General features: G+C 46.7%; 1 protein-coding gene across 25 annotated transcripts in view; it reads right to left on the bottom strand.

The window, feature by feature from the left end:
• Positions 1–14,947, bottom strand: part of NRF1 (nuclear respiratory factor 1) — a 163,218-nt gene that overhangs the window by 43,953 nt on the left and 104,318 nt on the right. For 19 of the 25 annotated variants that reach the window (XR_016231027.1, XR_007920753.3, XR_016231026.1 and 16 more), the window contains 4 exons: positions 12,388–12,546; positions 11,592–11,789; positions 10,618–10,719; positions 3,222–3,379 (listed from right to left, as the gene is read on the bottom strand). Coding sequence is in view for 16 of the 25 variants with exons in the window: in XM_089328578.1 (XP_089184704.1) it covers positions 3,222–3,379; positions 10,618–10,719; positions 11,592–11,789; positions 12,388–12,546 (617 nt within the window). In the remaining 9 variants the exon portion in view is untranslated. Of the gene's footprint in view, positions 1–3,221; positions 3,380–6,695; positions 6,938–10,617; positions 10,720–11,591; positions 11,790–12,387; positions 12,547–14,947 lie in introns of those variants that run through there. The other 6 variants (XR_016231032.1, XR_016231031.1, XR_016231028.1 and 3 more) reach the window with 2 other exon arrangements.

Raw genomic sequence — 14,947 nt, 5'->3', positions numbered from 1 at the left:
CAACACAGTATAAGTTAAGTTTCAACTAGGGTAAACGTAGATTCAGTTTACACATCCGTATCACGTATCTGTACGTGTGATGGAGGAGCTGTCTGACTCTGGAGGAAGACATGGTCGAGAGGAGCTCTAAGTCTATTGCAACAAATAACGAGGGCACTGCTTTCCTCTGCGGTTGCTCAGGCTGAACAGCTTGATTTTTTTTTTTTTTTAAACATATGATGTCTTGTTCTTCACTTGTTAACTTTGACTCAGTCTCTGCCTCTTTCTTAAAAGAGCCAATCTTAGCACTAGGTTTGGCCAGTGGTTACGCTGTCAGTTGGGACACCTCACCCCCACTGGAGTGCTTGGGTTCAAGCCCCCATCCTATTCCTGATTTTAACTTTCTGCTAATGTGCACCCTGGGAGGCAGCAGGTGGTGGCTCAAGTATGTGGGTCCCTGGCACCCATGTGGGAGACCTGGATTGAGGTTTTGTCTCCTGACTTTTGCCCTGAGGCTACTGTTAGCCTTTGGGGAGTGAAACAGTGGATGGAAACTTCCTTTATCTGTCTCTCTCTTCTTTGTCTCTTTCATGGATAAATAAATAAATATAAAGTGCTGGTTTATTCTTTACTCTGAAAATTAAAATTAACATAGTTTTTCATCATAATTTCTTCATCCCTGCTTTGGTTAGGAAGCCAGGGTGGGCTGAAGGCTGAGGGGCCCCAGCCCTTGTTCTGACTTGCTACACAAAACTCTTCTAACAGCATGGCTGAAAAACAGGTCTGTCCTGCACCTGTCCTGATCCCCTTCCCCTGTAGAGATGAAGGGAGCCCGGCCTTCTTACTCCGCCGCCTGCTACTACCTGCAGCTGGTCTCCCCCTTCCCGCTCTGCACCCACATCTGCTGTTTACAGCAGCAGAGGTGCAGGTGTACTAGAGACCATGCTTGTTCCATCTGCACCTGCAAACAAGACAGGCTAGAAGGGGGCAGATTATGAAATCACTTTGTTACCATAGGAACAAAGACCGGGTTTCACTAAGATGACTTCCAACAACACACTCTGTGGACAGGCTGCAGTGCCAGGGATGAAGGATTCCAACGTGCCTCATCCGGAGAAGAAACGCCGAAGGCTTGTGTCTTAATCCCTAAGACATCGGAGGGTGCGTTACCTCTCTTGGACTGATGTTCTCCCCAGAGCTTGCTGTGGCCTGATCCCTGCTGCCAGGTTTGGTGTCTTCACCCTCACAGAAGATGCACCCTCCCCACCTCAACTCACTGGGGCATTGAACTATCTGATTGCAAACAGATTTCAACATCTCTTCACTGCTCCTGCATGCCGCAGTGACCCACATTCTCCTTCCTTTGGAGTAAACACGGTCACCGCCTCAGCTGCATCCGAGATGGTTAACAAGCCTTCAGGGATACCATTCCCGTCTCTGCCCTCGGAAATAGGCCCTGCTCCTCACTGCAGAGGGAGGCTGTATGTGCCTCACATTTTCCACTGTGCCCGGGGTTTTACACTTCACTAGGAGATCCAAAGTGCGGCTGAAGGCACAAAGAAATCAAGTTTTGCTAGTCTCTGCCACAGTGATAGTTTGCTAGGCTAAAGGTAGGAGGCTGTCACTCTGGCCATGTCCTCTCTCAAAGGAAAGACTGGGATAGAGTGGACGCGAAAGAACCAAATGACTTTCATGTTCCTGAAAAGCACCATGATTCCATGGCTGTGAAAAAACTTTGGATTCCAGGTCACTCAGGGACTCCCTAGGTAATTTCCAGTCCTAGTCAACCACCAAGTTCTGGTCACACTTCTTTCAAATTCATTCACTCTGAGCCAGTTTTGTGGTGCAGCAGGTTAAGCCACCCCCTGTGATGCTGGCATCCCATAGGAGCACTGGTTCCAGTCCTGGCTGTTCAGCTTCTGATCCAGCTCCCTGCTAATGTGCCTGGCAAGGCAGGGGAAGACGGCCCAAGTGTTTGGGTCCCTGCACCCATGTGAGAGACCTGGATGGAGTTCCAGGATTCTGGCTTTGGCCTGGCCCAGACCTGGGGAGTGAACCAGCGGTTGGAATCTCTCTCTCTGTAACTCTGCCTTTCAAATACAATGAATATTTGTAAAAACATTCAGTCACTTTAGCCTTCCACTCTTACTACTTCAGTTCCCAAGACTTTAACAAGTCATGCCTAGATAGCTTCTTCCTAACTGATTTTCTCATCTCTTCTCACTATCATCAATTCTGAAAGGATACGTCTTGGAATACAATTGAAATGATCAGCACAATTCCTGAATGCTAAGGGCTGAACCCCCGATGAGTGTCACACAAACCCATCGCACGGTCTTTCTTAAGTGTGTGTGATGGCGGGTATGCTCCTCACAACCACGGGGAAACCAAGGCTCAGGGTTGCGTTTCTCAAGACCCAACAGCTGGCAAGTGATGGAGCCAAGATCCAAACCTGAATCCCGGTCCTCAGCCTTAGTGCTGCAGTCTCAGCCAGACAATGGTTGCGACATCCTCACAGTCCCCAGCATCCACAAGTAGGCGAAACTTCAGCTCATTTTTGAGTTTTGGTGACGACAACCCCCTTCCTCTGACTTTCCACAACAGCCACAATTCAGCAGTGAATCCCTCTAAGGATTACTCTTCGCTAAGTTTTACCTCAACCAGTCTCCTCAGTAAGAGTAGGATTTCTACCTTATCTAAGCGGAGCTGTGCGTCCTGCGAGTCCAGGGGCCTGCGACCGACAGCTGCCATGCATCACTGATGGTCACTGCACGCCAGGCCCTGACCTGAGGCTCTCACAGAAGCCTAGTTCTCATAACCCCCTACAAAGTGGGCACTGTCACCCTGTTCTGCGTAGTAGGAAAGTCTAGGTGCTGAGAGCTTTGAAAAAGCTGCCCGATGACAAACAGCTGGTAAGCGAAGGCACCAGGCTCCACACCACTGAGGACAAAAGTGCATCGGGAAAGGAGGGTGGCATGAGGACGACCTTTCCTGTCAACAGCCAGCAGAACAAACCCAGCACGGAACAACACAGCTTCATTCTGGAAACTCTGACTGGAGCATCCCACAGTGTAAGCAACCTTCGAAAACACACAAAAAGGTCACATCTGCTTGGTTATGAGCCAACCTACAGTATCTTAAGGGCTGAGAGTGTGAAGTGCCAATGGTGACAAACTGCGGTACAACATTTCTCTTTGAGGACAGAATGTGGTCCTCATTTATTCCCCCAGCCCTGCCTCCACCTGTTGAGTGCCATGGTGACTGTGGCTCCCTGCTGCATCTCCTGAGAAGCTGCCACTGCCGCCTCCGCCAAGGACGCCACTGCCTGGGTGGCCTCTGATGCTTGCGTTGTCTGGATGGTCATCTCACCTCCCTGCAACGTGGCCCAATTCTGTTCCACCTGAGGCAGAAAGGACAAGATGGTAATAAAAAAAAAAAAAGCCTCAAAAAGACTGTAATTTTAAAAGGTAATTTTTCTAAAAGTTACTGTTTTTAGCCAAATACATATATACTTTTACAGTTTTATTTATTCTTATTTTTCATTTATTTGAAAGGCAGAGCAATAAGGAGGGAGGGAAGAGAAAGAATCATCTAACATCTGGTCCATTCCCCCAGTGCCTACAAAGTGTGGGCTGGGTCAAGCTGGAGCCCAGAGCTAGGAAATCACCAGGTGTCCCATGTGAATGGTGGGACCCCCAACTTGTGCTGCTCCTGCTGCAGGGTCACCTAGAGTGCCTGCAGGAACCTGGTCAGGATTTGGAGTCAGATGTCGAACCCAGTCACTCAGATGTGGGACACAGACACGGCAGCCACCAGGCCAAATGCCCGCCCCTGTTTTCTTTTTAGTGGGGCAGGTTTTATGAGAAAATCAAACAAAAATCCAAAACAAAGGAACGCACTATCTGGTGACAGAATAGATGAGAATCCAATTGTGCCACACCCAGCACAGCGTCACTCCAGCTCGGCACTGTTAAGTCTTTGGGCCGGACAGTTCCTCGTGGTGGAAGCTGTTCGGTGCACTGCAGGATGCTTAGCATCCCTGGCTTCTACCTACTGGACGCCAGCCGTACGCTCTCCAGTTCTGACAGCCCACTCGTCTCCGGGTGGCAGTCGTGGCGCAGTGGGTAATGTGCCTGGGAAGGCAGTGGATAATGGCCCAAGTACTTGGGTCCCTGACACTCATATAGGAGACCTGGATGCAGTTCTGGGCTCCTGGCTTGATGCTGGCCCAGATCTAGCAGTTGTAGCCATTTAAGGAGTGAACCAGAAGATGGAAGCTATTTCTCTCTGCCTTTTAAATAAATAAAAATTTAAAAATCATTAAACAAAAAAAGATGGCAAATGAGGAGCCAGCTCAGCGCAGTATTCTCTCCTGCACCTGGTCTCGGGGTGTTCTCTGTGCTGCTCTGGCCTCGGCGCTGAGGCTCAGCGAATGCCGGCCTGTGCCCGTCAGCCATGTGCCACGAGCTCTGCAGAGGGCAGACACCTACAGCGTCTCCTGCTCTGCTTCCAGTCCCATCCTCAGGTTGCGACACGCTTCTCGATGTTTACCAAAAGCCCCCCAGAGAAAGGGACATTCCTGTGAGCTCCTTTAGTATTTGCCCTGAGTTCTCCTGGACAGGGAGTGGAGACAGTAAGCCCCCAGGGCGCCTCACTAGAGTCAGAGGTATTCTAGAGCTGCAAAGTCACCCACGCAGGAGCTCAAAACACTCTTCCCAAGCTATGAACGCTTTGATCGCATTTTTGCAATCAGCACCGCTGCCAACAATGCCAGTTTCCATGGCGAGCTATGCTGTCCATTCCCTGGAGGCCGGTGGTTCCACTCCTAACTCCTGTTGAAGCTGTGCCGCACTGTCGCCTACTGCCATTGGACAGTCTTCCCTTTTCCTGACCGGCCCTCTGCTTGAGCTCGTCTTGCATCGGTTCACACCTGAGCTTGGTGCAGGGTGGCTCTCTCTAGGCCTCACACTCCAGTAGACATATCTCTCTCACACACACACGCATGTGTAGTGAAACTACTAGGATGTTGCCGTAAACAGCATAATTTAAGGAAGTTAATTTATATGGCACAAAAGATCAATGGGAAAGGCAGTAGAGGGTAGGACAGAGTAAGAGATTTCTAATCAGAAACATGACAGGTAACACGTAAATCAGTTCAGGTGCTAATATCTCCTCGCAGGCTTCCTATTCTGCAGTCTCAATCTTTGTTACGCTCGTGTAGTAGCCAGCGAGGGTTACCCATGTATGTCATGACACAAAGAAACAGCCACAAGCTTTAGAGGGGCAGATACTCAGAGGATGTCTCATTACCTTCTAGGCACAGTCCTCAGACTCCTTAGAATGATGATCTTCAAAACATGGCTTCCTTTATTAGTGAGCCACGGGAGCTTCTCCATGCTTTCACAACTCAGCGCATCACACAGGCTGCTCTCCCTCCCACCCTTCCATCTTTGCTTTGCCAATCACTGCTCCAGTCTGACCTAAATGCTTCTCCTATGGGAATGTTTCCTGAGACAACTCCAATGTCGTACAGTCCCAGGTTAGGAACTTCCCTCTTCTGTGTTCTACATCACCCTGGGCTTGCTCCCAGCAGACCCGCATCCCACTGCAATCTTCCCGACACCCCCTCCGGCTCCCTGGGCGTTCCTCAGGGGCAAGGGCCGTCTCTCTCACCCTGTGTCTACAATGCCGAGGACAGTACTCCCAAAGTGGGTATCGAGTGGATGGATGGAGAACAAATACCTTTCTCTATATCTTCCAAACCAGTTATTCAATTTACTCACATCTCACATAAATTCACATTCATAAAAAACCTAAAAAGCACTACAATTTAAAAACTGTTACATGTATTGGTAGTTCATTTTAAAATCATGTATCTAGTGGTTTTATATTTTCTTCTTCTTCTTCTAACAAAATCACATACAACAGGGCCAGCGCTGTAACACAGTAGGTAAAGCCGCCTCCTGCAGCTCCACACCCACGTGGGAACTGGTTTGTGTCTCTGCTGCTCTGTTTCCAATCCAGCTCCCTGTTAATGGCCTTGGGACAGCAGCAGAGGATGCCCAAGTGCCTGGGCCCCTGTCACCCACGGGGGAGATCCAGATGAAGCTCCTGGCTCCTGGCCCAGCCCAAGCTGTTGTGGTCATCTCGGGAGTGAACCCGTGGATGGAGGATCTCTGTGGTGTCTCCCTTTCTGTAACTCTGACTTCCCAATAAATAAATAAATAAATCTTTAATAAAATAAAATAAAATCATATATACCATTATCATCAGACTTCTAATTGAACTCTGACACCTAGTGCAACAAATATTACCAATACTGGGGCTGGTGCTGTGGCACAGTACATTAAGCCTCTACCTGTGGTGCTGGCATCCCGTATATGCACTGGGTTGAATCTGGGCTGCTCTACTTCTGATCCAGCTCCCTATTAATGGCCTAGGAAAGCAGTAGAAGATGGCCCAAGTGCTTGAGCTCCTGCACCCATGTGACAGACCTGGAAGAGGCTCTGGTTCCCAGCTTTGGATCAGACCAGTTCCGGTCATTGTGGCCATTTGGGAAGTGAATCAGTGGATGGAAGACCTCTCTCTATTTCTGCCTCTGCTGTAACACCGCTTCTCAAATAAATAAATACATCTTTTAAAAAAAGTGTTAAATAAAATCCACAAATGTCACCAATACTAACTGGTGGTCTTATCACACAATAAAATCAATTGTCTTTTTTAAGATTTTTAAAAATTTATTTGAAGGGCAGAGTTACACACACACACACACAGAGAGAGAGAGAGAGAGAGAGAGAGGTCTTCCATCTGTCGGTTCACTCCACAAATGGCCAGGGCTGGGACAGGACAAAGCCCGAAGCCAGGAACTTCATCCAGGTCTCCCACGTGGGTGCAGGGGTGGCCCAAGTATTTGGTCCATTGTCTGCTGCTTTTCCAGGCACATTAGCAAAGAGCTGAACTGGAAGTGGAGTAGCCAGGACTTGAATTGGTACCCATATGGGATGCCATCATTGCTGGTGGCAACTTAACCCATTACACCACAATGCCGCCCCCTCAAATAAATTTTCAAACCTACTTGCATTTTTAAGTATGACATGAAAAATTAGAATCATATATTTAAAAGTCAACATATCTTTCTTTTATGCTAATATTCCTTATCCAATGACAACTATCTATGTAACTTAATCTGTGTCCCTAATTTTTTAAAATTACTTTTTAAAAAACATTTATTTGAAAGACAAGGAGGGACATACAGAGACGGATGTCCCATCTGCTGCTTCACTCTCCAAATGCCAGTAACAGGCACCACTGGACTAGGCTGAAGCCAGGAGTATGGAATTCCCTCTGGGTCTCCCACGTGGGTGGAAGGGACCCAATTTTCACTTGAGCCACTACCTGCCCCCCCACCATGAGTGCACATTATAATCAGGAATGGCCCTGGGACTCAAACTCAGGCACTCCAAAATGGGATGCAGGCATTCCAACCAGCCTCTTAACAGCTGTGCCAAACCCTGCCCCTAATTAATTTTAAACTACTGAAGACTAGAGTTTGTACTGTGTACACCCAGCACACTAGGCCCCCAAATGGCCCTTCTGGTGAATATAACTTGATGCAACTGGATTTTGAAGGTAATGTGGTCAAACAGTAAAAGCTCTCATTAGTGAGGCTGGGATTTAAAAAAAATGACTTTACCACTTCTAAAAGTATAGGTATCATTTATTTTTTGCCAAACACCGTCTACTCCTTAGGAGAAAAGTGTAAGGAAGGAAGCCGTTTCTACGGAGCCACCAGACAGTGTCTCATTGGCACTGACGTGGTCTTAGCTACTTCAAGTTGGTGAGACACTTGACTAGCTACAGTTGTTAGTTCAAAACTAAGACACTAACAACTATGCCAGTCTCCAAGAGAATAAGCAGGCAAATGGAAACATACAATCTACAACATGTTATCCCTTTCTGAAATAACCTGTTTCCTCTCTACATATCATTTTGATTTCACTGTAAGTGTGGGAAGTTAGAATATTTTTTTCGTCTGACTGAATATGGGTATTTTTCAAAATACTACATATTTATATGTGTCACCTACTTCCACAACAGATAACTTAACAGCTCATGTGCTGGAAAAGCTACAGATGAGTGACTGACACGCTTTTCACCCTTTGTGTTTTCTATGAATGTCTGAATACACTGATTACCTCTAAGATGTGAAGCTATCCAGTAAAATGTGTTTCAATGAATGAGAATTCATTTCCAGATTAAGTGCTGACCAAACACAAGCTGCTCTCTTTAAACAGTATTGTGCCTGCAAGCATTCAGCGGGCAATATGGCTGATCCCTTGGACCATACCCTAAATGAACAGATCTCACAGAAGAACCCACCACTGTCTTCCACACTTCAAGGAGTGTCCTCTAGTGTTAGGTGTTTGGGGAATGTCAGATTTTCCCCCCGCTCATCCCTACCCCTTTATGATGTTTAGACGCTTAGAAAGTTAAGACTCCTGCTGACTTTCGCCTTTCTACACTGAAAACCCAAGCGTGAACTCCTGCCCCCAAGCTTGCCAGGTCCAGGACTGGAACCACTCTCCTGTGAAGGTGCAGCTCCTGCACCACACAGCGAACAAAGAGCCTGCAGCCAGCAGGGCTCAATCCACGCCAGCTGGCCGAGGAGCCTGGCTGTGCACCCTCTCCCTCTGATGACACATGGGACCCTGTCAGTTCTCCCTGTCCAGGGTGGGAAGGTGTCGGGTGGTGGTGGTGGTGGTGGTGGTGGTGGTGCACAATGAAACTGATGTACTGGTGTCTGCATAGAAACGCATCATGGTTTTGAACAGGTAAGAAAAGGCTTTCAGCTTTACGTTGTTCTCTGACATCTGCTGGTTGTCTTCCAAACATGAGGAGACAACACACTAGAATCTTTATAGGAAAGCCCATGAAACCCTTCCCTTCACTTCTTGAATCTTAACCGAAGGCTCAGAGCTCAGAACCAGAGAATGATTTTCTAAACACACTACCCAGCTTCAACACCACTCTGTGACTTGGGGCAAATCAACCGAACTCAGTCTCAATTTTCTCATCTATCAAAGCGAAAAAAAAAGAGAACCAATACTTGAGTGCTAGCTCACCAATCACTCAATAAAGGTTAGCTACCTTTAGGTTCATGTTTCATATTTACCCGTCTTGGTAGTCAACGATTCTCAAGCGAAATTTTTTCAAAGGAATGTTTAAAATATAATGAATAGGGCCTGCATTGTGGCTCAGTGGGTTAAGCATCCAATATGGGTGCCTGTTCAAGTCCCGGCTGCTCCACTTTTGATACAGCTCCCTGCTAATGTGCCTGGGAAAGCAGTGGAAGGTGGTCCCAGTGCTTGGGCCAATGCACCCATATGGAAGATCCAGATGAAGCTCCTGGCTCCAGCCTGTCCCAGCACCAGCTGTTGCAGCCTTTTGGAGAGTAAACCAATGGATGGAAGACCTCTTTCTCTCTCTCTCTCTCTCTCTCTATCTGGCTCTCCCTCTCTTTGTAATTCTGACTTTCAAATAAATAAATCTTTAAAAAATATAATAAATCACGTAACTAATTCATGAATATAGTTATACTTTCAAAGAATGCTTCCCTTAGTCAGTTCCCAATTTAATGAGGCAATTATTTGTCATAAAGCCCAAGGGTGAAATTCTTTAGGATTCAAAGCACAAAAATATCAAAGCGATAATCCCTTTTTAATGTATATTGTACAAAATGCTATGTACGATGTAAAATTGAAAGTTCCTAACAGTTGGATTTGAGTCATAGTGATCCATGAATTTCAACTGTTATTAACACATAGCATTAATATACTTTCCAGGGGCTAGTGCTGTGGTGTAGTGGGTTAAGCCTATATTGGCGCTGGTTCAAGTTCTGGCTGAACCACTTCAAATCCAGCTCCATGCTAATGTGCCTGGGAAAGCAGTGTAAGATGGACCCAGTGCTTGGGCCCCTGCACCCACATGGGAGATGCGGAGGAAGTTCCTGGTTCCTGGCTTTGGAATCCATCCAGCTTTGGCCATTGTGGCCATTTGGGGAGTGAACCAGCGGATGCAAGTTCTCCCTCTCTCTGCCTCTCAAATAAATAAAGAAATAAATCTTTTTTTTTTTTTTTAAAGGTACTTCCCATACTTGTCATGGTCTGAGGTTTAAATAGAATGCTATAGACGTACAGGCATTTTTCATCTTCTGGGTCCTCATTTCTCCCTCATCTATACATTCAGGTATTTAAGAAGATGAAGAGATTGGGGGAAAAGGTGGCTGCACCAGCATCGTGGCACAGTAGGTTAAGCTGCCACCTGTAACACCAGCACCCCATGCTGGAGCACCAGTTCAAGTCCCGGCTGTTCTACTTCTGATCCAGTTCCCTGCTCATGTGCCTGGGAAGGCGAGAGAAGATGGCTCAAGTGCTTGGGCCCCTGGACGCATATGGGAGGCCTGGATGGAGTTCCTGGCTCTCGGTTTCAGCTTGGCTCATCCCCAGCTGTTATTTGTATTTGGGGGGTGAACCAGCAGATCGCAGTGTGTTCTCCCTCCCTCCCTCCCTCCCTCCTCCCCTCCCTCCCTCCCTGTCAAATAAAGACAGACGACAATGCAGACAGAATCCTCTTTCTTACCTCTCCATCAGCCACAGCAGAATAATTCACTTGGGCAACTGTGACTGTGGTTGGCAGTTCTGAAGCATCAGCCAATGTGGCTACTGTTGCCCCTGTACCAACCTAAAGAATAACAGGAAAAGTGGAAAGTGTCAGTGGGATGTTCCCGGGCCCCTCCTTTCCTCAGAAGCCCATGTTCCTGTAATCCCAAATGTGGCCCAGGGAACAAGTGGTATGACAGTACTGGGGATGATTCTGTGAGTTTCAGAATTTTACTTCAACCAATAAAACGCATTTCACCATCAACTTCCAGTGCCAGTCAGCCCCAATCTTAACACGAGAGGTGCCTGTCAACCAGGCATACTTTACCTCCAAAGACAGCATCAGGAGGGACATTCTCGGGCCACTGACAGTGAAACAGGATTATGGAAGCCAAGTTAAATTTTTTTTTTTTTGAAATATCTAAGAAAACCATTCGCAGCTCTGGATTAAGAAAAATGCAAACAATTTAAAATATTCTTCAGAAATTGCTTTCCAGGGAGAAGATTTAGGGGAGCTGTAGGAAATTTATACAAGAGTTTGCACAAAGAGGGGCCACAATGTGGCACAGTGAGTTAAGCTGCCATCTATGACACTGGCATCCCATATGAGCACCGGTTCAAGTCCCAGCTGCTCTGCTTCCTATCCGACTCCCTGTTAATGCACCTGGGAAAGCAGCAGTAACTACCGCCAAGTACTTGGGTCCCTGCCACCCTTGTGCGAGACCTGGATGGAGACCCTGGTTCCTGGCTTTGGCCTGGCTCAGCCCTGACCATTGCAGCCATTTGCGGAGTGAATCAATAGATGGGAGACTCTCTGTAATTTTTTTCAAATAAAATAAAACAAGATAAATCTTCTAAAAGAAAGATAGAGTCCAAAGAAAACTTCCTTGTGTGTGGTGAGGGGCCCATGATGCATCTTAGAAAATACAGTCCAACTACCACCAGAACACTCACCTGAATGAGAGAGACAGTGCCGTCGGGGTTACTGAAGGTCTGGACTACAGTCTGTGATGGTACAAGATGGGCTATGCTATGTGTGGTTGTGGCCTGTGTTTGTGTTTGCTGATCTTCAAAAGCGTACAAAAGATCCTCCCGCCCATGCTGTTTGTAACAGTTTTTAACTATGGTCCGTAGTGCCTGGGTCCAGGAAACCTGTTACCAAAAGACCGGAAACAGCACATTAAGCACAGAGAGACGCGACTGTAGCCCCACTAGGGAACAAGCAGTTGCTCACTTATCAAACCAAACCCTGTGTAGAGTAAACTCCTAGGATCATTTCCTACAGATTGATTCTGGCAAAAAGAAACTGAGCACCAGGCACCAAGGAAGGTTTTCTACACTATTCCCACCTGAGGTCAAACTCTGAAACATCTCACAAAAGATCACTGTGGCCAACAAGTGTACATTAAGATTCTTGGAAAACTTCCAGCACTGATAAACAAACATGCAGAAGACACCTCTCTGATTCCATACGTATACTTTTATCAACACTATTTATGAGAAACAAGGACGTTTCCAAGTCTTCAAAGTGATTAATGTTGTTGCTTCAGGTTTCTGTCACTAAGTTTTCCTGGTGATAGAGTGATGACTGGAAAAGACTGTAACTCAGCAGCAAACGTCTTGGAGGGGCAGGTCTTTCTACTGCACAACTGTTTTTACTTTTCAGCACAAGAAGTAGAAACGCTGGCAATTGAGGCATTGGATTCAGCACAGAGAAGCAACAGGCTGCTCGGGCCAGGGGAAGCCTTACCCTCTGCTTCTGCTCTTCGGTGCGGACGTCACTCCGGACATTCGCCCACGGGATGTCTTCAGGCCACCAGATGGGCTTGCAGCTCTCTTTCCCCCAGCCTGGTTTCCCACGGCCTGTGGAGTACTTGAGCATCTCTGGAATAAACGCCCGGAGCTGTGCCTAGAAGGGGAGTGAAGACATCGGTGCTCACGAAAGACATCTGGGATGTTCATGTTCCTATCAGCTTCAATAGAGTGTCCTCCTGGATGTTGATGAGTGACCATTTCCCGTAACTTACCACAGGTCCACGGGCAATTGAAAAGCACATAGATGTTGGTAAAGCACGCTTGCAGTTGTATTTTGTGGGTTTGCTACTTTAAGAGTGAGAGTATCTGCCCTGACATCTGATTTCTGTTCCAAAGACATGACTGGGCCTAGGCATTGTTTTCCTTCTATAGTTTCCAACAATGGAATTAGATAAGAGAGAAATTAGAAGAAGAACAGGTAAAATCAAATCAACACCATTTGTAGATAAAATGGCTGTTGTCTAGAAGATTCCAGAGAATCATATGGAAAACTTCTACAACAGTAAGATGGTTGATTACAAAAATATATTCAAATTAGCAGGCTTTCAACTTAATAAAAAGAGAAAACAAGGTCAGCGCTATGGCGTAGAGGGTAAGGCTGCCGCCTACAGGGCCGGCATCCCATAGGAGCATCAGTTCAAGTCCTGGAAAGCAGTAGAAAATGGCCCAACTCCTTGGGCCCCTGCACCCATGTGCAAGACCCGGAAGAAGCTCCTGGCTCCGGATTGGGGCAGCTCTGGCCGTTGTGGCCAATTGGGAAGTGAACCAGCGAATGAAAGACCCCCCCACACACACACACACCCTCCTTTCTCTGTGTAACTCTTTCAAATAAATAAATGAATCTTTAAAAAAAAAAAAAAAGCTTTAAAAAATCTTTTAGAAAAAGGGAAAACAACTTGAAAACTCTAACAGAAAGTTTGTGGCAAACAAGGACACTGTCCATGAGTCTGACACAGGGGCGCAGTGAAGCGTGTGTGACTTGAATACGTCACAGCCTTCATTCAGATTTCTTCTACATACCAAATCCAGGCCAAATGGGTTTGAGACCACAAAGAAAACTGGCATTCTTTATTTCCTGGCACTGAAACCCCACGCAGTGTGTGTGTGGGATACTCTGTATTTGTCATCACTGACAGTGATGAAGCTAAAACCCGCAGCTCCTCCCCAGACTACTGCTTCCCTTTGCACCCTGATGGCCTCCAGCACCCCAGAGGCAAGTGGCGTCCAAGGACACATCCATCCTGCCTCAGCTTAAAACCCAAAACAGAGGGTGTTTTTAGCAACGAGTCAAGCTCAGGAATGTGGGCTTGTAGCTAGTTACAAAGCAACAAGAGAAACAGGAATGAGAACACTGAAGTATGAACAAGGAATGAACAGCGTCACACTTTAACACTGAAGATCCCTCACCAGATACTTATTTTTCTTATTATAATCAATACAAAATATTATTTTACTAAGAGATGATACAAAATGCTTCATCATAGGGAACCATGAACCCAGTCCAGATAACAGGGTTGACCCCAGTTGCACTGGTCCCCCTCCCGCCAGCCTCCTGCCCACAGGCTATGATGTAACACACTCCATGTATTTGGCTCTGCAGCATGCAGCAGCAGGCTAAGAGAACGCATCCATCTGCAAACCCATGCTATCAGCTGGCTCATGAGGTCATTCCTTCAGCTATTTTAAGAAAGTGCATCTCAAAGTCATCGTCTCCTTCATCCTGATTTCTTGGGAGTACGTCATTTTCTAGCCTCAGATACACAGAGCAGAAAAGAAATTAATCCTCACACACAATATTTTTAATTTATTCATATTAAAAATAGCTTTCTCAGATATGCAAATAAATAGACACCACAAACTTACCAATTCCCCTTTATTCTAATCCCCAAATCCAAACAGGAGGGTGCTTTACTACCGCACGTAGGAGAGTGGAGAAAATGAGATGAGGCGGCTAAGGAACGCTCATTTAACAGAGAACTAAAGGACTCACCGTGGACGTCGGGCTGACAGGATCTGCTCAGATCCTTCTAGAACCCTGAAGATTCTCTAACTCAAATGACTGCTCTACTGCTTCTACAACTTTTTATTTTTTGTGATCAGGATGCAAGACCTTGATCATTTTTAAAATTAATTTTAAAAACATTTTATTTGTATGTGAGGGAGAGGGAAAGAAGAAAAGGAGAGGGTGGGAGGGTGAGAGATGGGGAGGGAGACCACGCCTGAGAGCAAGCCTTCCTACTGGCTGTTTCTCTCTCCACGTGTCGACAGCGGAAGCTGGGAACCCACTCTCCCATAAGGGTAGTAGGAGCCTCATCACTGAGTTATCCCTTCCTCCTAGGACCTGCGGATGGAATTCAGGCTCTCTGGAGGGGGAGGGGCACAAGTGTCTTAACCGCTAAGCTCAGCGCCAGCCTCTCCTCCACTTGTGCTCCCTCATCCTATTTGCACGAACAGTTCCTGTGCTCTCAGTTCTGGGTTATTTTGGCCCTTGGCCA

This window comes from Oryctolagus cuniculus, chromosome 3 (genome assembly GCF_051225735.1).
Source record: "Oryctolagus cuniculus isolate XC-2025 breed Fujian yellow rabbit chromosome 3, ASM5122573v1, whole genome shotgun sequence".
Lineage (NCBI taxonomy): Eukaryota > Metazoa > Chordata > Mammalia > Lagomorpha > Leporidae > Oryctolagus > Oryctolagus cuniculus.
This window is presented reverse-complemented; position numbering and strand designations above follow the sequence as displayed.